General features: G+C 42.0%; 1 protein-coding gene across 1 annotated transcript in view; it reads left to right on the forward strand.

Annotated features, from left to right (window-relative positions):
* The window catches only part of OCA2 (OCA2 melanosomal transmembrane protein), a 367,587-nt gene that overhangs the window by 199,109 nt on the left and 143,696 nt on the right, over positions 1–24,782 (forward strand). The window contains exons 16-18 of the mRNA XM_006116097.5: positions 14,516–14,663; positions 15,970–16,027; positions 17,731–17,839. Coding sequence (XP_006116159.1) covers positions 14,516–14,663; positions 15,970–16,027; positions 17,731–17,839 — 315 coding nt within the window. The remainder of the gene's footprint in view (positions 1–14,515; positions 14,664–15,969; positions 16,028–17,730; positions 17,840–24,782) is intronic.

The raw sequence follows: 24,782 nt of genomic DNA on the forward strand, positions 1-24,782 counted from the left end.
CCCCTAGCCCAGGTCACAACAGCCTCCTTCACCCAGACTCCCTCCCAGACCCCAGACTCACTCCTACACCCTAGTCCCTTACTGCAAGCTTCCTTCTGCACCCAACCTCCATCCCAGACCACACACTTCCTCCATTAATATGAAGTGTGTGGTCCTTGGCCACTTTCCAATTCCTTGGAGTGGCCCCCTCATCACAAATTATTGCCCACCCCTGTTCTATATCCTAATGAGGTACTGGAGAAAAAAGATAAAATATATAAAATGTAAACTATGTGCCTATAGATTTCCCAGAAATTTGGGTATTCTAGGAACAAAGGACCAAGTATAAAAAGTTTAGGACAAGAGTTCAGAAACAGTTTGCAAAATAGGTATTTGCATAGCTGAGGATGAATAAAAGAGATCTTTACCCGGTTTCAATTCGTTCCCTGGGACCTGTTTCTTTAATCTGCCTTTCTTTAGTTGAAAAGAAATAAAGGAATTTCACATTCATGTAAAAAAGAAGTAGGATTAGATAGTATGATGACAGAGTGGGAAAAAGATATTCTCTAAAGGAATATGAGTGGGGAAAACAATGGCATATGCAAGCAGAAGGAAATAATATTGTTATTCCTCTCAAACAGACAGAATTTTCCTGTTGTAAAATCAAAGGCCAGTCTAAAATCATCTGTACTCCCTTGCGGATTGACACATTTTTTTCCCCCATTGAGAAATACTGCCTTCTACCAGAGACTTACAGGTACTTGGCTGCTAATATTCACATCTCAGGATTTATGAAGTTCTTTATCACAAAGGCAGCAGATTACGTACAACATTGTAGAGCTGTTCACTCCCCTTAATGACTACTGCAGAGGCAGGTTTTCCTCTGAGTCTCTAATTTGGGGAGATATAGCCCTCTGATTTTTCCTATGCTATTTATTTGATCCACGTTCTGACTGGATCAGTCACTCAAGAAAATAACTGTTAAATCAAGAGTATCAGATATCAGTGGTGGGGACACGTGTTCTCCAATTGATATATTTATTCAGAACGCATGTCAATGTAACACTACACTGTAGTCCCTGGCAACAAACAGTGGCAACAAACAGTGCTGCAGTGGCGTATCACTTTTCACACAGAGCCAGAAGAGCATGGGGGAATTATGTAGGATCGTGTGATTGTAGTCAAGTGCAAAGAATTGGATATAAAGAGAGAGTGATGTAGTGTGCAGCAGCATGAAGTGCAGAGGCATAGAAAGAGACTGGTATGCTAGTTAGTCTCCCTCTCCTATGTGAAGTGCTACTGCTGTCTCTGCAGAGATCAGAAAAAGGGTGAAATGGGAGAAGAAGAGACGAAAGTGGTGGAAATATATATATAAAAAAATGTAGGAAACAGAAGTAGAGAAGTAGAGAAGTAGAAGGGGAGTCAGAGAAGAGAGAGGGAGGGACAATACAGCTACCAAAAAAGGAGACTAGAGCTTTGACAAACTGAAAATCTTACTTAGTCCTCACTAAGCAATAAATGTGACATTTATGTGCTAACGGTAGATTCTCCCAGTTACCTGAGTAGTTTTGTTATACAAAACTAATATCATTGTACTGTACATCATTTCTAGGATACAAAATGTTGTCAATGTTGTACTATAATTTTAGAATTCAGTCTTTCTATCGTCAAATGAAAATACAGTACTTTTTCCCTTTAACTTGTATTTTAATTCTTCTTAGCATTAAAAAAAATCTAACAACCCTCTTATGTTCCTTTCTAGTATGCAGTATAGGAATGTATAGCTCACACCCTTCCTGAGTGCCACAGAAACAAGCTTCTGCATTTTTTGTTCAGGATGGTTTAGAGGGAATTGTGGGCCAGGGAGGGGGCACGGTCAGTGGTAGGGTTGTCAATTTTCTAACTTCACAAAACCAAACACTCTTGCCCTGCCCCTGCCCCATCCCTATCCCTTCTTTAAGGATCCAGCCCAGTCACTCCATTCCCTCTCCCTCTGTCCCTCTTCTCCCCAACTCTCACTCGTTTGCTCATTTTCACTGGGATGGGGCAGAAGGGTGAGCTGTGGGAGAGGTAGGTGTGGCTGGGTATGTGTGCTCTGGAATGGAGCTAAAAATGAAGAGTTTAGAGTGCAGGGTGGGGGGGGGGCTCTGGACTGAGGCAGGGAACTGGGGTGTGGGAGGGTGTATGGGCTTTGAGCTGGGGGTGCAAGCTCTGGAGCAGAGCAAGAAATGAAGGATGTGTGATGGGGGATCCAGGCTGCGGCAGCAGATTGAGGTGATGAAGGGGATTCAGTGTGTGGGTACTGGGCAGCACTTACTTTGGGGGCTCTGTGGAAGCTGCAACATATCCCTCAGCTCCCAGGTGGAGGCATGACTAGGTGCCTCTGTGTCTGCATCCTCCAGCAGGTACCATCCCCACGGTTTGCATTGGCTTTGGTTGCAGGCCAATGGGAGCTGCAGAGCCAATGCCCAGGGTTGGGTGGGATCAGCACACAGGGTGCCTTTGGCCATTCTGCCACCTGGAAGCTCAGGGACATGTCATTGCTTCCCAAGAGGTGCGTGGAGCCAGGTAGAGAGACCGCTAGCCCCATGCCAACTGGACTTTTAACAGCCCAGTCAGCAGTGCAGTCTGGAACAGTTAGGGTCCCTTTTTGATCTGGCAAATACTAGATGCCTGGCAGCCCTAGTCAGTGATAGCTGTCTGTGGCCTAGGTCCCTTGTATACTAGAAATACAGCATTTCTGATTAACTTTGTGTTCCATTCTCCTGAGTAAAGGGTCACTGGTTTAATTCTTAGGGGCCTGATATACAGTCCATTGAAGGCAATGGAAGTCTTTTAATCCACTCTGATCGATTTTAGGTCAAGTCCTTAGGAAATTGGACATGTTGTGTCATTTTAGAGATCTATCATTAGATAGCAAACATTAACAAAACAATTTTGTTTGTTTGTTTAACTTGTCCCAGTATTCCTGCCTGTCATTTTACTCTTTAGAAAGAGGACATTCATATAACTACGTTAACAGATTTACCTTGAACCCTACATTTATGATGATAAAAATACCAAGTTGCTGTCACTTTCACTTGCAAAGGTCATCTTAAAAATGTAAACTAGTGTAAATGGCTGTAATCTGAACAGCAGGGTTATAATCTTGATAGTTATTTTTTGCTAAAGCTCACAGGTTATTCATGGGTCCTCAGATCCCTGGAAAACTGAGATTCCCTGCTTTCCGGCACACTTATTTATAAAAAATTGTGCTTATGCTAAAGCACAATGGGGTGTGATCACGGGGGACAAAAGACAGAAGTACTTTTTGCGAGAGCAGGCCAGGTGGCACTTTTTAAAAAATGTGTCTGAGAGTGGGCTGGTGACAAAGTATTGTACAGGCCAGGCAAAAATATCTAGCTCTTTATCATATCTGTGAATTCCTTGACCTGAATTGCATCATCTTTAGTTGTTGGCTACTTCAGTTGTTCTTGAATGATCATTGCTTCTACTGGGGTTCTTTAGAAATAGATCTTGTTTTGGCTGTGTTATATTCCAGCAGATGCATCTTTAAAGATTATGATAATTTTAACAACAATAATAGCATTTAATATCTGTGTAGGACTCTTCATCTTCAAAGTGCTTTCCAAAAGTTAACCAATTCTCACAACAGTCCGATGAAGTAGGTAATCATTGCTATGTGTTGACTAATTCTGAATAAATGCCACTTACCAACATTTTCATCAGTCCCTGAATAAACCACTAATTGCATTCAATATTAGATTGTTAGCAAATGCTGCATTTTGCATATATTAACTACACATATGGACTAGAATAGCCTTAAAATACAACAATTAAGGGCAAAGTCCTTGATTAATCTCTATAGGCAGGAATGGTCTGGAACATAGGGTATGTCTACACAGCAACGTTATTTCAAAATAACAGCCGTTATTTCGAAATAACTTTCCTAGCATCTACACAAGCCAACCACTATTTTGAAGTAGCAGAGGGCTTATTTTGAAATTGGCAGACCTCATTCTACAAGGAATAGCGCCTATTTCGAAATAGCTATTATGAAATAGGCACGGTGTAGACAGGGAATAGGGGCTATTTCAAAATAGGGGGCCTCCAGCCCTTCCCAGGATGCCCTGGTGGCCACTCTGGGCTCAAACAGGAAAACTCCTCTCCTCCCTCCCCCTCCTGGAGCCCTTAAAGGGGTAGAGTCTGGCCACAGTCTTTTGTGGCTAGCACTAGGCCTGCCAGCCCAGAGCCACTCTGCTGCTGCCCCTGACCCAGGCCGCAGCATGAGCCAGCCAGCCACTGGCAGCCCAGACCTCCACCGCTCTCCAGGACCAGTCTACCAGCTCCCAGGACTCTGCCAGGGGCCGGAGAAGATGGGTGCCTTCTAGTGTGGAGATCATGGACCTGATTGAGGTTTGGGGGGATGCTGCCAATGCCCATGATCTCCACACTAGACGAAGGAACGCAGCCGTCTACAGGCGGATGGCTGCAAGCCTGGCCACCAAAGGCCACATCTGAATCCAGGAGCAGGTTCAGATGAAAATTAAGGAGCTGTGGCAGGTGTATGCCAGGGCCATAGGGGGCAGCTCCCAACCAGGGGCAGACCCAGAGAGCTGCCCCTATTTGTATGCCCTGGACCGCATCCTGGGGTGCGGGATGGTCCATGTCCCCCAGGTGATCATCAACTCTGGGGCAGAGGGCCCTGATGAGGACACAGAGGAGCAGTAGGAGGAGGGGGGCCAGGAGCCGCAGGAGCCTGGAGGGAGTGTTCCGCGCGGCCAGGACCCCCAAGCCGTCCCAGTGGACCTGTCGCTGGTGTTGTCTGAGGCTGGTGAGGCAACAACACGTGAGTGCCATCACTGCCCCCTTATGCGGGGGCGGGAGGGGAGGGAGACCAGGGTCTGCGCGTGTGGGCCTTACTGACCATGGATCATGCAGCAACCTGTGCATGTGCGAACACGTGCCATGCCACCCTTGGGCACGTGGCCCCAGCTGGCTGCCACACAGGGGCCTTGGCCTGTTAGCAGAAGTGTGTGAAGAGACGTGACATGCTTCTGAACCCGGGGTAGGACACAGCAGGACGCCCTCCCTCCACAAGCTCCCTCTACACAGAGGCAAGGGACATCTCCTCCCCTCCCCACACCCACACTGATGCAGCACGGGGGCTTGGGTGTAGTCTCGGGGCAGCTCCCATTCCCGGGGATAGCAGGATGTCCTGAGCATGGCCTGTGTGCAAGCACATCGGCTCTGATGGTGTGGAGAACTGTCGTCCTCGCTTACAGAGTGGGGCTGGGCTTCACCCACTGTGTCTCCAGGGATAACTGACCACTTCTCTTGTTTCTCCTCAGCTGCACCAGCTTTGAGTGCAGGGCGCCCCACCCCGTCCAGGACATCCTCCCACACCCGAGTACTCTGCAGGCTGACCCGTGCACAAGAGGACTACCAGCGGCAGCACCTGGAGGCACTGTGAGCCCTGCACCGCACCATGGAGCACTGGGTGCAAGAAGACCTGCAGCTCTGGTGGGAGCAGCTTGCCCAGGGACATGCCATCTGCGAGCACCTGCAGACCCTGGTGCAGAGATTGCTGCCTCCTGCCGCTCCAGTCTCTGCTGTCTCCCCAGCTACCGCTCCTCCTCCCACTCCTTCTCCCCCTCCCGCTTCTCCCTCCACAATCCCCTGGGAACGCCGAGGCCCCCGCACCTGCGGTGCTGGGAAACAGCTGGGCTGGTGAGACTCTCAAACCTGAGCCCTGAGCTTCTCTTCCTGCTTCCTCCTCTTGCCTCCCCCTTCCAGCTCCCTCCTCCCAGGTTTCCCCCTCCCCTCTCCCACCTTCTTTCCCCAGTCTCACCTGAGTTTCATTCCCCCCCTCCACCTCAGTTTTGTTCAATAAAGAGACTTTGATTTCATGAACACATGTCTTTTATTTTACATCAGGAAGGGGGGTTAGGGAGGGGTAAGTGGAAGGATGTGAGGGAGGAATGAGGCACAAGCCCCCAGTGGGGCAGGCCAGGGAGACTGTTACTGCTCCTCCAAATGGAAGCTCTCCCGCAGGGCCTCCCAGATACAGACAGCCCACCGATGGACCTCCCGGATGGCAGCCATGTGGGGCTGCGTTTACAGGCTGGCCAAGTGGTCTGCCTCTGCCATCCAACCTGGCAGGAAAGCCTCCTCCTTCTGCTCACACACATTGTGGAGCACACAGCACGCTGCCACCACTTGCGGAATATTCTGCTCTGAGAGGTTCAGGTGGATGAGGAGGGTCTGGAAGAAGGCCTGGGGGTTGGGTTGATGCAGATCCTGCAAGGCAGCATGCAGAAAGTGCTGCCAGGCTCGCAGAAACAAGTCCAAGAGAAGCACCAGGGTGCCCAGGGGCGGCTCTGGCTCCATGCTGCAGAGTGCTGTGGTGTCCTGAGTGAGGGCAACCAGAGCATACAGAGGAAAAAATGCTTTGCTGTCCCTCAGCGAGGTAGGCAAATAAACAGGGAAACGTGAGAACAAGATGTGCAGGGGGGTCCCTTTAAGCACAGGCCTCAAATAGCCTCACGCAGCAGCCACATAAAGTAACTCCTGACCTGATGCCCTGCCAGAACCGGTTCTGGCCGGCCTTAAATGCTATTCAGCGTCCAATCAGTGTGGATGCGCTATTTTGAAATAACATATTTCGAAATAACTATTTCGAAATTAGATATTTCAAAATAACGCTGTAATGTAGCCATGTAGGGGGAACTCACTTCTTCCTGAATACCACAGGGACAGACTTTTGTATCCTTTCTCCACAGAAAAGCATGGGGAAATTGCAGGCCAGGATGGCAGTGTGCTTCGTGGGTGTGTCACCTGTAAGGATTCATTGGCCAGACACCCTGAACATTTGCCCACATTTGCTCACTACTAGGTTTTGGCAGGGGAGACAGTTCTGCAATGTTAAATTCATGGAGTTTTTCTCATTGTGGTGAGGGGGTGGGTTTTTGCTTTTAAAAGGCAGAGTGTTTTGACCAAGGACCTATTTGTCCCTGTGATTCCACACCAGCTATGGAATCCCCTATCTCACTTCCATCTGTCACAAACTCCCTGTCTTGTAGCCTTTGAGATTTCCTCCTTACTGTGTTCCAGGGAGCAGAAAAACATCCATTGTATCCCAGGGGAAAGAGTAGTTATGTCAAAGCTGTACAAAAGATATTTAGGCACTGAAATATGCAGATAGATGCTTATTGGGATTTCAAAAGTACCTAGCCAAGTAAGAACCCAGTAATAGTTAGACACCTAATCTGCTTTGGTGCTTTTTAAAATCCCACTAGGCAGCTTTCTGCATCTTTAGGCACTTAAATACCTTTGTAAATATATCCCTAAGTACTTGAATGTTCTTAGCTGGACAGTAGTGGGGATGAAGGATTCAAAAGATAAGTAATATGCTAAGAAATCCAAGATGCTCTCTATAATCATTTAGCATGAAAGATTATGCAAAGAATAATGTTTAATGAAAGGAATATTACTAGGCATATTAAAACATTCTGCTTCAAACTTGTATTAGCATTGCTAAATCATTTACATTTTCCAACTGAATTATTTAGTTAGTTATACTAAAGGCCATTGTCAATACTTGCAGTAGTCTTGAGAATCTCTTCAGATATGAGAAGTTCATATATTTCTGGTACACACTGCAATGTGTCTTCTAACCAACTGTTAACTTTTTATTTTTATTTTTTTGTGACAGATAATGTTTTGGTCCCTTTATACATACCGTTTTTATGTGAAGCTTCAAGTTCCATCATGAATATATTTTCATGTTGTGAAAAATGTCAGAAAAGCCTTGTTTTTCTTCAAGTCTTCAATGTTTCATTTTATTATAATCATGAATAAAAATATAGTAATTTACAATAAATAGACTCAAGATAGTTTGTTCAATATTTGAAATTCTGGAATGCACTCTTACTGCTATTTTAAAGTTGATAGAATCCCTCTGGAAGAGAAAAATAAAGACCTATATTTTCCAGTTTTCTGATAACAATATTGTTTCCTAATATTGCATAATAAAGGAAATATATAATTTACCTCTTTACTTATGATTGTTAATTTTGTTATTAAAATTGAAAAGTAACTAGTTAAGTGAATTGTGCATATGTGTTACTACTTGTCCCTTCCTTTCACCTATACCACACACATTTTCTTCTTTTCTGAATGTAACTTGTATTTCTTCTTAGTCCATTGCATTCTCTCTTCCACATCTCCCACCCCCAGGAGTGGAATGCCTGTTTTACAGCAGCTACCAGCCCCTTTTTACGTTAATCACCCTGCCTCTGTTTTTAAACATAATACTGACTCCTTGCCCGGTGACACCTTTCCTCTGCAGAGCTCGTATTTCATGCTAACCCCCATGCTGCAGTTAGGAGCTCTGCCTGGGTACGTGCCTCCTGTATGAAAGTTGAGTGGTGGTGGGGTGCTGCAGCTATTAGCAGTAATGTAACATAGCTGCCCCTCATCACTCCCCTAAGTCTACAGATCCTAGTGCCTATTAGATAGGATAACTGCCCTTGCCTACTCCCCACATTCAGCTGGGTCCCTTTGGCAACATACCCAATCTGTCCCACACACTCTGCTCCTCTTATTGGATGACAGGGAGATAGCAGCCACTCTTCACTCCCCACCTTCTGCTGACCCTCAAAGTAAAGGTATTCAAGCTGTGGAGAAGGTGACATGCAGTCTGGTAGGTGAAGAAAGTTCCATGCTCTTTCTTCTCCCACTTGGTAAACAAAGCTGTTAATCTAACTACATCAACCTTCATTGACCTGAAGACTGGGCTAGTCAAAGAATCAATGTGCATTCTTTTGCCTAAGGCAGACCTGTTTATCAACTCCCCCCATGACATGTCTGGTTTAAATACACTTTAGTCTTAAGTCTAGCATATATCATAATTATTAATACCAATCATGCACATACATCACTCAAGAGTGTTAATGGTCAGTAAATTATTAGTTTCAAATGATACCCCACAAGGTATATTTTGTGCAAAGATTGTTAGAATAATATGTAGGATGTGAATATAGGGGTTCTTAGGACTATAGGGGTTTAATAGGGGATAGCCTTGTGAATAAAGATAAGCAGAATCAGAAAGATCAGGATCTTTAACTTATTTGGTACCAGAAGATTTACCCAGCATTGCTTGGGTCCTTAACTCAATGTCTGTGTTTTGGAAAATAAAATGAAAGTATATAGGCTTCATTTATATCATTGCTCTGAGATGGGGCTTGGATGAGGGGTTGAGTATGCAGTTAGCCGGAGGGAGTCCTCTCTCATCGCAGCAGTTTAGGGCCTGATAGGAAGTGCTTGTCCCTGGCCACTGCAGCTTCAGTGGGCACAGCTCGGGGAGGGGTTGCATGTGTACATTTCCTCTCGTTCCCTGATGAAGGGGAACAGCCAGCAATGTTCCCATATGAATTGGAGTGGGGGAGCTTCAGCCCTCCTGCTCTCTCTAAAGGGCTTCTTTTGTGTGTGAGGCTTGGGGGTGGGATAGTCCCAGATCAGGTGGGCATGCCCCCAGCCAGTCCCTTTCACTTGCCTGGTGATTCTGTTTCTTTTCTGCACGGTTTTATGAGATGCAATCCCATTCTAGGCACATTCCATTTTCCTGGCACCTGATCTTGGCTTAAGTTATGAAAAGAGAAAGCTATATATCAGTTTTGGTGGTCCTAGCTCGTACTGTTTAGGGGGAGCTGTTGAACAGACAGATACAGAGACAGACAAACTCAGATAAATACAAGATTGTTGGGGGACTTGGTCTAGTGCTTAGAATATCTTGGTGAGAGCCAGGAACTGCTGAGTTTTAATTCCAACTGACACTGATTCCCTCTGAGAACTTGAGCTGCACTTCTTTGCCTCCGTTTACTCACCTGTAAAATGGGGATAATACTTATTTACCTAGTTCACAATGACAAATTAGTTAATATTTGTAAAGCATGTCTAAACTCTAAGCCCTCTAAAAGTTGTTCAGAATTATGTGAAGCTAAGAAATAAATGTTGCTGTGTATGTTTCTTTTTCAATGAATATTTTTGATAAAAATTACTTTTGTCTATAAACTTAGCTAAGAAAAATATTTGAGTAAAAAAAGTTAAACTGCAATAATATAGGGAGATAATTCTACTCCTAGGAATATAATTTACACTTTATTAGAGACAGTCCATCACTGCTAACCATCTTGACTGACTTTCACCAACAGAAATTGGTCCAGTGAAATATATTACCTCACCCATCTAGACTGCAAACTGTGAAGTGCACTTGTGGGTTAAAAATTGTCATTTTAATGATAATTTTATCATCTCATCAAGTATGGTCATGCTTTCCTGAGTATACTCAATTAACACAGCTGGCCTCTTAGGATTTTGAGAATTAATTATATTCAGTTTGCAAGGCTGTCTTCTATGATATTGCTAATGTTGGTGGAGGAGTGAATGATATTCTGAAAGAGGGAATTGTACTGCATGTGACTGGCAGGATAACAGGAACAAAACTCACATTTGCTTTTTTAAAAATGAAATACAACTTTAAAAATGTGGCTTGAAATCCATGTCCCACTGAAGTCAATGACAAAACTCGCTGGGACCACAATTTCACTTGTAAAATTTTCTTGCTTTTCAGTATTCAGTGTGTTGAATGAGGGGAGGATTAAAGTAAAGGAAGAGGGTAGCAAAAATTGGTCCTAAGGACTCCATATGTTTGATGAAATATCTTTTTGAGACTAAAATGGGATGGAAAAGTTGAAAATTTCCAAAAATTAAAAATGTTTGGCCAATCTCCCTCCTCCTCTCAAAAAAGATTTAGAAATGCTACTGCCATGTCTTGTGGAAGTTGCACGCTCCTCATTCTCTTCTCTGGACTGGGCTCTCTGACTGTGCTACATCTCATCTGATGCACCACAGTTTTCCCTCATGCTGAACCACTGCAATGAATCATTAGAGTCCCTACCCACAATGCACTTCATTGGAATTTCTCAATGGATTTTTTTTTTAAATTTGGGGATGTTTGGTTTTTTCTATGCAAAAGCAGTTTTGGAGAAAATAGTTTAAATGAACCTCCTATTTTCTGTCAAGAACCACATTTGATGGAAAATATTCAACCTTTCCAAATCGAGGCCAGTAATAGAGAGCTGGTGAATTCTGTAAATGGTGGAAAACAAAAAAGAAGATAAAACCATACTGTTCAACTGTCCAACAATTAACTAAATTCCACACATATGTTGATTGCTGAAAATAAAGACTTATGGGACTGAGGTTATCTAGAGAGTTAATTATGCTAAAGGAATAAATTTTATAACATTTTAATTTTCCTGCACAAATGATTTTTATGTCTCTTATTTTGAAATTTTATTGCACATTACAATTGGCATTTTGCACACAGCATGTTTCACACAGAATAGTACCATATAGTACAAGTCACATCATCTTCCTGAGGAAACACGAGAAAGGAAAACATATTTTTGTCTTAAGCTTTCTGCTCTTCAATTTTGTTTTGTACATCAATATGATGGTGATAGACATCCTATAAAAAGCAAAGATAGAATTTCCCTCAATGAAAAAGCTATTAGGGAACAACTTTTTACTTCGGCTGACGGAAATTTGATAAAAGATTTAACCATCTTCCAGTACAATAACCCTAATAAGAGGACTGGCCCCCCAAGGTAAACATCAGGCGAGGCTGAGTGGATGGGATTGAAATGGCTGTTGCAACTGAGACTTTTAAAAGGCAAAATGCTAAACTGCATTATCATGCTCCATAAGTGTCTGCCCTTGCATAAGACAATAAAATACTTTATCACTGAACAGAGGTGCTGGAAGACAAGATACAAAGCCATGGTAATAGAGTTTGAGGATATGTGAATAAGAAGAGTGAGACATAGGTCTATCTTGGTGTGAATGGGATTCAGTAAACAAGGAAAAGGGAAAAGATAAGTTATAGAAATAGCTTTTCTCTTTCCTTTTCCTTCACTAATAGAGCCCACAAACAGTTATGTAAAAACAGGTGCAAGAAATACTGATGTTGGCAATAATGGCTAAGAGTATGAGGAAAGAGGATAAGACTATTGGGGAGGAAATTAACAAAATATGCCATGTACACATGGCACGAGAACAAAACAAGATAGGTATAGGGCTTGCTCCTTAAAATAACCTGGCCACTGACAAAGTGCATGATATAAAGTAGAATGGAAGATGCATGTATCAGTGTAGGGTCAAACTTGCATATAAAGTGGTTATCACTTGGAGTCGTGGGATTTATAGTATACCTTCTACCTTGCCCCTACATGTGAGCCTGACCAGTGTTGTCTAGTCTTAGCCTATGCTAATCAAGAAACCTGAGTGATGAGTCTAGAGTTGAGCTGAACCTTTCCAGGACCAAGAGGTTGAGGTCTCAAGAGAAATCCCAATGTAAACAGAACCTTCCTGGCATCTCTCCCACATCATGTACCTTAATGTCAAAGTACAACAGGGAGGTTTTAGTACATGGTAGCAGGATCCATGTAACTGGTGCACAGCAGCCTAGTGTGGGGATAGATTTGCACCCGAAGTTGTCATTTATGTCATACATACAAGATCTTAGATTATAAACTCTTGGCAATGACCACATTTTATTCATCTGCAAAACAGATTTATGGAGCCAAACAAAATGTAAGCCAATTGCTGTATGTGGCCCTTTGTTGCCTCAGCTATTTAAAATTAAAATGTTTCATGGGTGAATCCTTGTTAAGCCTATCTCTGTATGAGTTCTAATCTCATAACTGCACATAATTGGCCCAAAAGGTCGAGAGCTTAAACAGATATGTTTAGTTCTGTTTCTGTTAATAAATAATAGGTGGTAAGTAATTACAGCAAAATAACTAGAACTAATGTTGTTTCCTTCAGTATATAAGAAAATATTTATTTGTAGGAAATTCTGATGGATAAATCTTAGTAAATTAAATTAATGCTTTTATGTAATGGTTTCTTGCTAAATTATGGACATGCAGATCAAAAAAATTCATATGACTCTCTTCTCCCACTAAATTTCTCTGGATATATGAGTGATCTGGAATTGGGTGGCAATTAGTTCTTGACAATTTGCTTAATTGGTTTGCAATTTGGGAAAAGTTCTGTTTAGCTTGTATTAGATACTATCTGTGTAACTAAGGCCTTTTCTTGTGCTTTCTTATGATTCATCTTAAAAATCCAAGGCTCTTACCTAATGCCCACATTCGCTGCTCAGAGGGCACGTCTATAATTAGGAGAAAATTGATGTGCTGGAGGTTGATCTTCTAGTGTTCGATTTAGCAAGTCTAATGTGTGAGGAGTAAGGAAAGCTGATGGGAGTGTATGCTCCTGTCGGACTCCTGCTGTGTGGACGCCACCATGGCTCGGCTTAAGATAAGTGGACTCCAGCTACACATTTTGCATAGCTGGAGTTGCAAACCTTAAGCTGATCTGCCTGGTCTAGTATAAAACAAGTCTAACTGAGTAGGAGTATACAGTTTTCCATCTTGGTGTCAGGTTCCCTGGTCTTGTTTGCACTGGAAAAAAAACCACGCTATGTTAGCCAAAATTTGGCCGCCTCATTTTTTCTAACATCAGATTATATTATTTTTTCTTGATTATGGAGAAGGACATGTGTTAGGTGGTTTAGGGTTAATCCTAGGATTCCCAGTAGTCTCAATTCCTATGGAACAAGCATCTCAGATGTCTCCAGAAATCCCTTGCATCCCTCAGAAATGATTTAATGTGATTTCACCATGCTCTGAAGTGCAATACTAAAATTCCACCATGCTGGATAATTACAAAAAAATTATATCACTAACAATGTTTTAATGTGAAAATAAAATAAGTGGAAAAAATCCCAACAAATCCTGGAGCTTGCTTTGTTTATGCTAATTCTTCTACACTTTTATGCTTTTCATTATACTCCACCTTCTTTGATTTATATTGGCCCATTCTCCTTGTACAGGGGTGTTTAACTTCATATTTTTTCTATGAAGTGACACCCGCTCTGATTAGCAGTACCATGGGATACAGTTTATTTTGCATAGGTTAAAACAGATGGATGAATTATTTATTATTTTAGACCCAGAGTTGTACTTTGGTATGTGTGCCCTGTTCTTTTGTCAGTCAACGGGAATAACTCACTTTGATTGGAGGGAACAATTTGTTGACCTGAATCTTGGGTTTGTTTAATTTACATTTTAATTTTTTTTCTTTTTTCTTTACCTTTTTTTTTTGTCACCACCAAAGCAAACTTTCAGTAACATTTTTATAGTGGAAAGCTTATTATATCATCTACATTTTTGAGCCTCTAAGGTGCTACAAGACTATTTGTTATTTTTTAAGTTTTTTCAGTTGTAGACTAACATGCTACCCCTCTGAAAGTTTTTAAAATGATCATTTAGCTCTACTCTTCTTCCATTTTAGTGGTTATTAACTTTTAAGTGCAATGTATATTTGCATGTTTTGTTTTATTTGGGGGGCTGATCTAAGATGCATTCTGTATCACTTTAAGCTAAGCAATCCTATTTCTTCTTAGAGCTGAAACACGAGATCCATGTTTGGAGACTAACAGCACAACGAATCAACCCCGCCAGTAGAGAAGAAACTGCCGTGAAATGCCTCTTAATGCAGAAAGTTTTGGCTCTGGAGATCTTGCTGAAGAACAAACTCAAAACATTCCATAAGTATGGCATGCACAAATGCACATCACTTTAATTTTGTAGGGTTTGTGAAATCCATAGTCCAATGGAATGAAGGACAATTTATTGGGGTGTATATGTGGGGCAATTTATGGAACTTTGCTATTAGCCTGGGCCGAAGGGCTTGCAGCATCAGTGCTAGCTGTGCATAAGTTTAGGAGTGAAACCAGGCTTCACTGAAGTCAGTGACTTAACTGAGGCCAGGATTTTACATACAGATAAGAGAGTGAAGATCAGTGTGTTCTCTACCCTGGGACCAGTGCTGGATTCCTTGCCTTCTTCTGAACATCATGTGGGAATTGGAGAAGAGGAAGAGCCCTTCCTACACAGAACCCTTCCCAATGATGACTAAAGACTACATAAATAGCCAAAAGGTGTTTGATCAATGTAAGGAGGCCAAATTGGCTTTTCAGGGCTGCAAATATATGGTAATGGGCTCCTGAACATCAGAACATCTACTATCAGGTAGTTTTCACCTGAAGGCTTAAAAAGTAAGTCTGTGACCTTTTCCCTTGCAGTAGTGTCCTTCTGAACATATAGTGTGACATGCTGCTAAATAATATTTTAAAATAAAATACTAATGTGTTCTTCAGTGAGTATGAGACTTTGGAAGGCATCCTACTAATGTATAAAATTATTGAATAGTAATATTAAAAAATACTATCAGCCAAAATATGACCCACAAATTCAATGTTGTGCTTATGGTGGGAAAAGCTTTTTTAAAACCTGAATCCAGCAAAAATGCTAACCCGAATTTTTGAAATATTCCAGTGAGAACCATTGCTAGTCATTTTAAAAGTTGCCCTGTAGAATTTGAAACCTAAGTATTATAGGAGAGAGAACCTGATAGATAAATTGATGCTAAACGAACGTGAAACTGACTTGATTAATTTTAATTGTCCAAGCTGAATGAAATGTAGATAATTAAATAAAGGGCATGAAAAGGGACACGTAAATTGGATTTTAAAAATTATTTCAGTAACCTAAAGGGTTTTTCTTTATATCATATGAAGTTTACACTGGTAGGCTGTGTCTACACTGCACCCCTTTTCTGGAAAAGGGATGCAGATTAGGCACATCGTTCTTGCAAATGAAGCGGGGATTTTTGAAAAAAGGCTACTTTTTTTCGAAAATACCCTGTAGTCTAGACACACCATTAGTATGCATTATTACAAATAAGAGAATGCTCTGAATGTTAGAAGAACTACAGGACCTATTCCAATACTATATTAAGATGATTGTGGCAGAACTCTAATTTCATATCTACAGCAAATGTGTGCTTTTCTTTCAGGCAAATTTCACAAGAAGATAAAAATTGGGAAACAAATATTCAGGAACTCCAAAAAAAGGTAAATAAATGGCAGATATACTAAATTTCAGAAGAACTTGCTCTCTGATTTGGTACATAAATAATATTTTGAAGTAAATCCAAGCAGAAAAAGCAGGAACCAATTCTATGCACTTATCAAATATTCTACATGCAGGGGAAAAAAAGCTGGATTCTGAATGGGATAGAAATAAGGTAGTACATTCTAATGTTAAGGATTATTTTAACATTTCCTGTGTTTATTTTTACCTACAATATACTTGATATATATATATATATATATATATACACTCTATTCCTCTTGAACTGCCAGATATGTACCTGCAACCTTACATTTGTTTAATGATGGGTTTTGGTCACACTTTATACTGCGTTTTCATTTACAAATATTTTTAATGAAAGTATCAATACATGATTAATTAGTGTTTTAATAAATTGCTTATCCATTGTTATAGATTCTAACAGTTGAATAGTTTTTAGATTTTTAAACCAGGATAGAACATAGGACCATACAGCGGAAACTAGAGAGGGTGGGAAAGAGGATTGGGACTGGAGATGAAAATATGGATTTTGGAGAAAAAGAGGGGTCAGGAAAGGAGACAGGAATTAGGCAGAAAATGGAGACTAGAATGTTAAATAAAGGGAAAGAATCAAATCTGCAGATTAGGGTCTAAGATTTTTTAGCAGAATTCAACAGAAAGCCTTAATTTCTTTCTGTTCCATGGAATCACTACTGCATTGAGTCTCTGCTAGTGTTCCCATTGAAAGAAGGTTAAGAAGAAATGTGAACACTTGGAGCAGTCATGACTGCAGATTCCTGCTCTTCACATTTGTGTCAAGAGACTTAAATCTATAGTTGCCTATGCTAAACTTGGCATTGCTTGGATCCTTGCCTCAAATAAGTTTTGTTTTTCTTCATTTAAATGATTGTTCTGAGGTGAGGCTGGGATGATGCGTTCAGTATGCAGGCTGCCCCGGGGAGAGAGGACAACTCCAGCCTTCTCTTACCGCAGCAGCTTGGGTCCATGGCTGTCCATGGCTGCTGAGGCTGCAGCAGGCACAGCCCAGAGAGGAGTACATGTCTTCCGGTTGGGGGATGGACAAACACACAGACAAACTCTCTGAAATATATAGTAGATAGCTGTCCCTTTCTCCACCCTGCTGGCCCAGTGGGGTTATAGCTGCCCAGGTCCCCATCTCTGGCCCTTCTGTGTTCAGTCTGCAGTATAACTCCTCCTGCCAGATCTCCTCCCTTTGTATTTTATGAGAAACAATTTAATTCCAGGCATATTCCACTGTCCTGGCACAACCAAACCTTTACCTTGCTTTGTGATGAGAGGATACTGGTGATCCTTTACTGTTTAGGAGGAATTCTTGAACAAGCAGACTCATAGACAGACACACACATTTCTAAAATATATAGTAAGATGATGAAACTATTTTAAAATTGCTTTCCTTTATTATCAATTACATACAAAAGAAATAGGAAAATTGTAGCTAATTTCAAAATGTGTTTGTTTTTTAAAATAGCATTGGTTTTACATTATTTTCTTCTTTTTCCCAAGGAGAAACTTTACCTCAATTTAAGATTTTTAATTGTTCCTTCCTGTATCAGCTTTTCTTTACAGCAAGAGATTTAGGCTTTAGAAATACATGCAGGATTGAAAGTATGTACAAAAATAGTTTCTTCTGTAACATGGTTGCTGAATGTTTTCCTACCCACAGCACAGAATAACAGACAAAATACTTCTCATCAAATGCCTGACTGTGCTGGGATTTGTTATCCTGATGTTCTTTCTCAATTCATTTGTTCCAGGCATTCACCTCGATCTTGGTGAGTCTGATTTCTCTGCTTTATCACACTGATAGACTTAGAGCAAAAATGTTACAGTTGAGTTTGGATCTGTTCACAAGGTCCTTTTTTTTCTGTACTGTATATTTCCACATAGTCCTATACACTGATCAAACCAGCAATTCCCCCGATTAAGTTCTCAAAATCCATGCATGTCCTGATCAAATCAGTAGTTATGGGTATACAGTACTGGTGTCTCCCATTCTCTGATCCTCCTTCTCTTGGTGAAAAAGGAGTACTATATCAGAGGGGTCAAAGGTGAGTAGGGCTTTCACCTCCATGAGACAACTATGTCACAGTGGAACAGTGTTCCTGGTCGTGTTTCAGAATGGTTGGAGGGTGCAGCTTATGGCAGGGCCTGACAGGCAGGATTTCTGTTTCAGCATTCTGGCAGTTTTATGTCTGAAGGAAAGATTCACTGACCCCTGATAGTAAAGTGTACCCTAGCTCTGAGAAACAGAAAGATATCAGAGCTTATAATGTTTCTATGCCAGTCAGTACATGTTTTCTGATCAGCTATGAATTCTCCAATTTTCCAATTAATGTTCTTGCAGCACTTATTAATAGCTTTAATTTTGCCGTTGAGCAAATTTGGACCAAATCACAGATGTGTGTTCAGGGGAAGGAATAGTTCACGCGGATTTGGCTGAGCGTGTGCATAATTGCCCCTAAAGACATGTACACCAAGAGTAAGACCCAGGTTATTTCCACTTCAGTGAATTGCCACAATATCTGGTAGATTATGACTTCTTAAGTTAATGGTTAGATGCTGTGGCATTGTCAAAACATGATGCCAATTAAAGTCAGCTGGTAATCGACAATTGCCATATCATGGTGTGTTCCTTGCTGTTCTTCAAACTTCTTCAACCTTGTTATTCAGGAATCACCCAGAATTTGCACGTTGCCAGCCCTGCAATGCACGTATATCTTTTCAATCTGTGGTCAAGATAGCTGTGTCCAAATCTTCATGCTACATACCTATGAAAGTGCTAGATCAATCTACCTCCAAATCAGGAAGTAGCCCTTTTCCCCCCATCTTGGGACTAGTAAAATACACATATTCTGAAATAACCAATCTAAGGCTAGCTTATAACCAATGTTCCCTCAAAGTTTTTCCATTTGCATGCAGAATAAATTTGTATGTACACTGAGGCATGTGCGAATGTGTACCACCAGTAGAAAAAACCTCAGAGCTGAGAATGCTCTGCTAATCAGCTGGATAGCATTTGAATCTCTTCTGAGAAGCTACTCAGCTTACAGGAAACACTGCTTATCACCCATCCTCAGTCACAGTCCCACTCTCTCTCCCATGCCACTACCTCCCACTAGGCCCTCTGCCTCTGCCTCCTTCCCACTCCATATAAATGTTAGGTCATCTGCTTGCTGTTCTGCTGCATTCACAGTAAACTCCCCATAAAAATAAGAACACACTATAAAGGAGAAAACTTGTATTAATGTGAACTCTGAATTGTTTATTGCACAGCTGTACAACAGTTCAGACTAGAAAGATCAACGGCAAATTGTTCACTGGAGCAAGGGTGCTGAACTAACCAGGGGAGCATGAAGTGGCTGCATAGAAATCTCAATATTTCTTTTAGTGGCTTATGCACACTGTAATCCTCCCAGACTGCACAGCTATGCAAACAAAGAAGTGAACATTTTCTTAAACGCAATTTGGGTGGCTCAAATGTACAACCTTGTGTAAAAATGGAGTGCTTTAGACTACCTTGAGCTGCATCACAGCAATTGTTTTCTCTCTAGTTTTGCACACAAACCAACTAGTCAACTCCACATTTCTAGAAACTTTCTGAAAATGGCTTTTTAGGGGGCTGATTTCTCCAGAACTCCTGCCTCAGATGACCCTAAATTTGGGTCACTAATCCTACTCTGTTTTTCCAGGAGGCAAATCAAATTTTAAGAAAATCTGAAAGAATGTGGATTTTAGAGCAGTTAGAAACATGACTCTTCAGTTAAGCAGGATAGAGGGATGATGGAGGGAAAGGTGTCCTGTGGCATAGGAGGTGCTGAAAGTAGTGAATTCATTCATCTTTGTGTGATGGTGTCAGATGAATGACATCACCGCTTGGTGATGAGTATAACCTGAAACAATAGCTCTGAGATGAGTGAACTGCTCCATTCATCTCAGTGTGTGTCCCCACACCCCCCACGAGTGTTTAGGGCCTGGGATAGACATAAAGATCCCCACCCAAAGGAGCAAGACTTCCCCAGATCTTGTAGCAGGGAGGGAGCCCCAAACCATCCCAATAGGCTCCTCAAATTGGCTATCACAAGAAGTAAAGATGGGGTGTCCAACCTCTGAAAGTGGAAATGGGACCCACTTGACCCTGGGGCACACACAGAGAGAAGGCAGTGAGAGAGGCTCAAATCAGGAAGGGGGAACCCCCCTTTTTATACCTTAGATCACAGGAGTAGGAGGATGGCTTGCTCAGATCCCCCTAGACCCTCTCACCTTCCCTCCCTTAAGCCTCTCACCCCAGATATAAGCACATTAGAGGGGACTCGATGTCAGTCTATATTCACTCCCAAATTCATCTTCCTAATGTCCCACCTCACCAGCCCCACTAGTTTCCATAACTTAGCTCCCAATATCTTTTCATTTCCGTATTCTCCACCCCTATTTATCTCGTCTCATGATTTGCTCTCTTTGCTACAGCCCCCAACCCTTCTCTTCCCCTACTCTGCTGCCCCTTACTGGCCCTTGCGGGAAGCTTGTCTAATATTTTTGTCTGCAAAATATTTTGATTGCATTCTCTGCCAAATAGAATTCTTCCACAGACCTGGCTACTGCCTCTTGAGGAGGTATATTATGTACAGTGATGGGGGAACCCCTCTCATTGTTAAAGTCTTCCCTGCAGTACTGCTACAGTGATGCAGAAGTGCCTCGGTAGCAGTTTTAGTGCAGACCTATCCTTAGGCCAAAAGTTTTTATCTTAAGGGCTTGTAATTAGTTTGCCCTTAGGCCATGTCTAGACTACAGAATTATGTTGTGTAAACTTATGTCAGCATACTGTCATCACAGTTATTAAATCATTGTGCGTGTGCATGCTTGGGTCCTTGTGTCACTGGTGTGTGTCCTCAACAGGAGAATTTGTATTGACTGAATTGTCAGTGTGGGGTAAGGTTCCCTCTAAGCTGCACAGCAGCACGGCTCTGCAGCTGCTTAATGAGCTCTGCCCAGCCAGGGACCCAGGACTCACACCCAGAACTGCAGGGCTGGGGGAAGAGCACTTCTCTCTCAGCTCTATCAGCAGCTCCCTGCTGAGGACAGAGCAGTGAGTCTCTCCCAGCCCGTAGGGACATGTCCCTTCCCAACCTTCTGGGAGAGACCCACTGCTCTGTCCTCAGCAGGAAGCTGCTGCTGCCACTGAGGGAGAGGTGCCCCTCCCTCAGACAAATAGCTCTGTGCAGGGAGTCCTGAGCCCCTGGCTGGGCAGGGCTCATTAAGTAGCTGCGGGGCTGTGCTACCACATAGCTTAGGGGGAATCTTGGTGTGGGGCATTGCGAGAGCTCCTGGAAGCTACTAGCAGTTGACTAAAGCAATGCAGTGTCGACCTGCCCTGTATTGACCTGCCACTCGAGGAGGTGATGTTACTAAATTGGTGTGGAGAGTCTCTTATATCGACAGGAGCCAAATTTAAGTGAAGAGTCTTCTACAGGTGGGTCAACAGAAAGTAGGTTACATCAGTATAACTGTATAGCGTACACTATAGTTTAGTTATGTTAATTGAAGGATGAATTCACAGCCAACAACCTTAATGAGGTCTGTGATTCATTCACTCATTCATACCTCTCTGTTTAACAGAGTGAGGCAGCACAAGGGGGAAAGAAAAAACCCTTTTGTGGAGGGGACATGTAATTTGGATACCAAATGATCCCAGATTTGGTTCACTAACACTAACCATCTTCCCATTTGGCACACCACATTTCAAAGTAAGCTGGATTTTGGACCACTTACATGCGTCAAGCTTTAAAGCATGTAAGATGCCAGAAATGGAGACCATCTACCTGTTTTCTTTTATTGGCACAGTAAAATGTACATTTATGTAATTACTCATCTCAGTTTGAGTCCTCTGAAGATTTAGTGGTACCTTGCACTCCCTCCGTTAAAGCTAAGACAGACTATTTTATGGGTTTACATCTCTCCAACCCCTATCTGACCCTTCCGAGGCACACCAAATTGCTAAGGAATCTGAGTGACCTTATTTATTTTAGAGAACTTAGAAATGTCGACCTGGATACAGAAGTCATGACACAACCTTAACTCTTATTGTGCTCCTATACCACTATAGTTAGTGTTAATGGAAACCACAAGCTCACACTCCTAGGACTTGTTGAATACTCCTGAACTGCGCTATCAGTTACATATTATTGTTACAGAACATTTGCTACTGTGATTCTCCATGGATTTTCAGTTCTCCAGTGTTTGGAAATAATTTTCACAAAATACAGCATATCTTATACTCTAATGTTTTTGTTAAAGTTGTGCAATGTTTTTCTTCATAAAATGGAAAATGGATCATAGATCAGTGTGTAAATTTCCTGCAGAAAAATGTGTTATGTAAAGATTGGAGTGTTCGCAATCTGATAACTTTTAATTATATTTGATTGCGTGAATCAGAAAGATTATAGAATTCTTTATCAAACCTTAGCCTTGATATAATTTTTCCATTATGAATTTGGATTCACTAAGATAATTTGCAAGGGCTAATGTTTTAATTTAAACAATAAAATCAGCATATTTAACAGCCTTCTTAAATTCCGGCTGCCTTCCTGTTCAATTTTCTTATATCCCTTCATTAATTTACCTAGTTCTATTTATATGCAAATACATATGTTAATGTAGTGTTAAAGCTGGGACTTTAAACAAATAGAAAATTGAGAGTGAAGATTCTCACAACAGTCTTCACTCTGCTTCTTCTATATTTGATTTATAATGTAACTTCTGTTACATTCTACTGATTAAGCATTCCAGGGAAGATATTCATTTCCCTAAATGAGTGTACAGTGCCTAGCACAAACATTTTTTACTGTGGCTCATATGTGTTAGTATCATGTAAATAAATATGTAATGTATGTTTGAACTTCTCCTTTATATGTAACATTAGTTGCACATATACTAGTTGCACATATGAAGCATTTTGTGCTACTTGATGTATGATCTGGTAATAAGACATTATTGAAAAGTGTATTTTTTTTCTGACTCTTGCATGGTAAAAATCCCAACTTACATGTAGCATTAACAGATTTTCACACACAATTTTCTTTTTATGCCTGTACACAATTTTCTCCTCTATATTATTTCCATGGGGCCCCACAGTTTCTCTGCTGGACTTGCTTCCCAACTTTTCCCTCCAGGAGAATGTGTTTCATTGTGTTTGGGGTATTTTGTGCCTGCAATGGGCGTGAAGTACAGTAATTCCTCATTTAATACGTGCCCACTTCACACGTTTTTCGCGATAGTATGATTTTTTTTTAGGGAATGTTTTTTGAATTACACGACCGTCCCCGGAATAACACGATTTCCCCAGCCGGCCAGTTGCCAGTAGCTGTATGGGGCTTCCCCCGGCTCTCTGCAAAGCGGCGGAGGGTTCGCCGCTCGCTGCACCATTTCCCGTTGACTCCCCCTCGCCAGACGCCGTGGCCCCTCTCTTCTGCCCCCGCTTGCAGGCCAGCAGCTGGGTTTCCCCCTCGCCGGATGCAGTGTGCCACAGGGGCATACTCCCAACCCAATCCCCCTCCATTCTCCTCCTCTTCCCTTCCCCAGAGCCAAACACCTCCCTTCCCTGCTACTGCCCAGTCCCCTTTCTCCCCCAACCTTATGTCCCGGTCCCAACAGACACCACTGTTTGAAACGCAACCCCCACCTTTTCCATTATTTTCAATGGGAAAATTGACCCCATATAACACGTTTTCACTTAACATGACCATTTTCTGAAACAGATCTATAGTGTTAAATGAAGAATTACTGTATGTTAAAACTGATACAATGCAGTATGTTAAAAGCTTGAAACCTTAAAAATTGTTGTAAAGCAGAAGTGTCATCTTCCAGGCATCTTTATTTAGAATTATTCATGTGCTTATATGCTCTGCATAATCAGGTCCCATAGGGGACTAGAATTATTTCATCCTTTTAGGGTGTGCAAGCCCTCTGAATCTTTCTGTTCCAGCAAGGCTTTGTTCAGAGGCTACAGTTTAAATTAGTTATCATCTACTATAACATTAAATAAGGACAGTTTAAGCATACTACAGGAGAGCCCGGTAGACCATTTAACTGGTAGAACCAGCCTGTAATTATTCAGTTCTCACTCCCAATGAAGAGAACAGGAATGTGGAACTAGGTTTGGGAAAAGGCAGGTGCAGTATCCAGTCACATGACATCCTGGGAAAAGGTGCTGGAGCAGCCTTCAGTGGGAGACAGTGGGCAGTCTTGGAATGTCAAGGGGCAGCAGCCAGAAATCCCTGGAGCAGATCCAGGGAGGCAACAACATGATCCAGGCTGCAGTAGCTGTATTCAGAAGCAGCCCCCAATGATGGAAGCAGCAAATAATGCAATGGCAGAGAAGCTATTTCCTGCTCAAATATTTGGGGGCAGGGTGAGAGAGGACCGAGCACCAGCAGGAAGTGGGTCTAAATGTGGGCCATGAAAGTGATGGGAAAATCTTTTCTGGAGGAACAAAGAAGCTGTTAGATATCACAGGCTTCTTTACAGTCACGTGACATTGTGTGTCATTGTTCACGTATGGTTCTATGTGTGGTGCATGAGTAGCGAGCTGTGGGGTCTCTTTCCAACTCAGGCCCTGTGCCACATCACCTTTCACAGCCTCTGATTAAAATCGAAGAAATAACTGAAATTTGAACAATCTAAACATGAAATACATTAATCCATAGTCAGCTGAACCCATAA

This window comes from Pelodiscus sinensis, chromosome 1, assembly GCF_052426305.1.
Source record: "Pelodiscus sinensis isolate ZL-2025 chromosome 1, ASM5242630v1, whole genome shotgun sequence".
Taxonomy (NCBI): Eukaryota; Metazoa; Chordata; order Testudines; family Trionychidae; genus Pelodiscus; species Pelodiscus sinensis.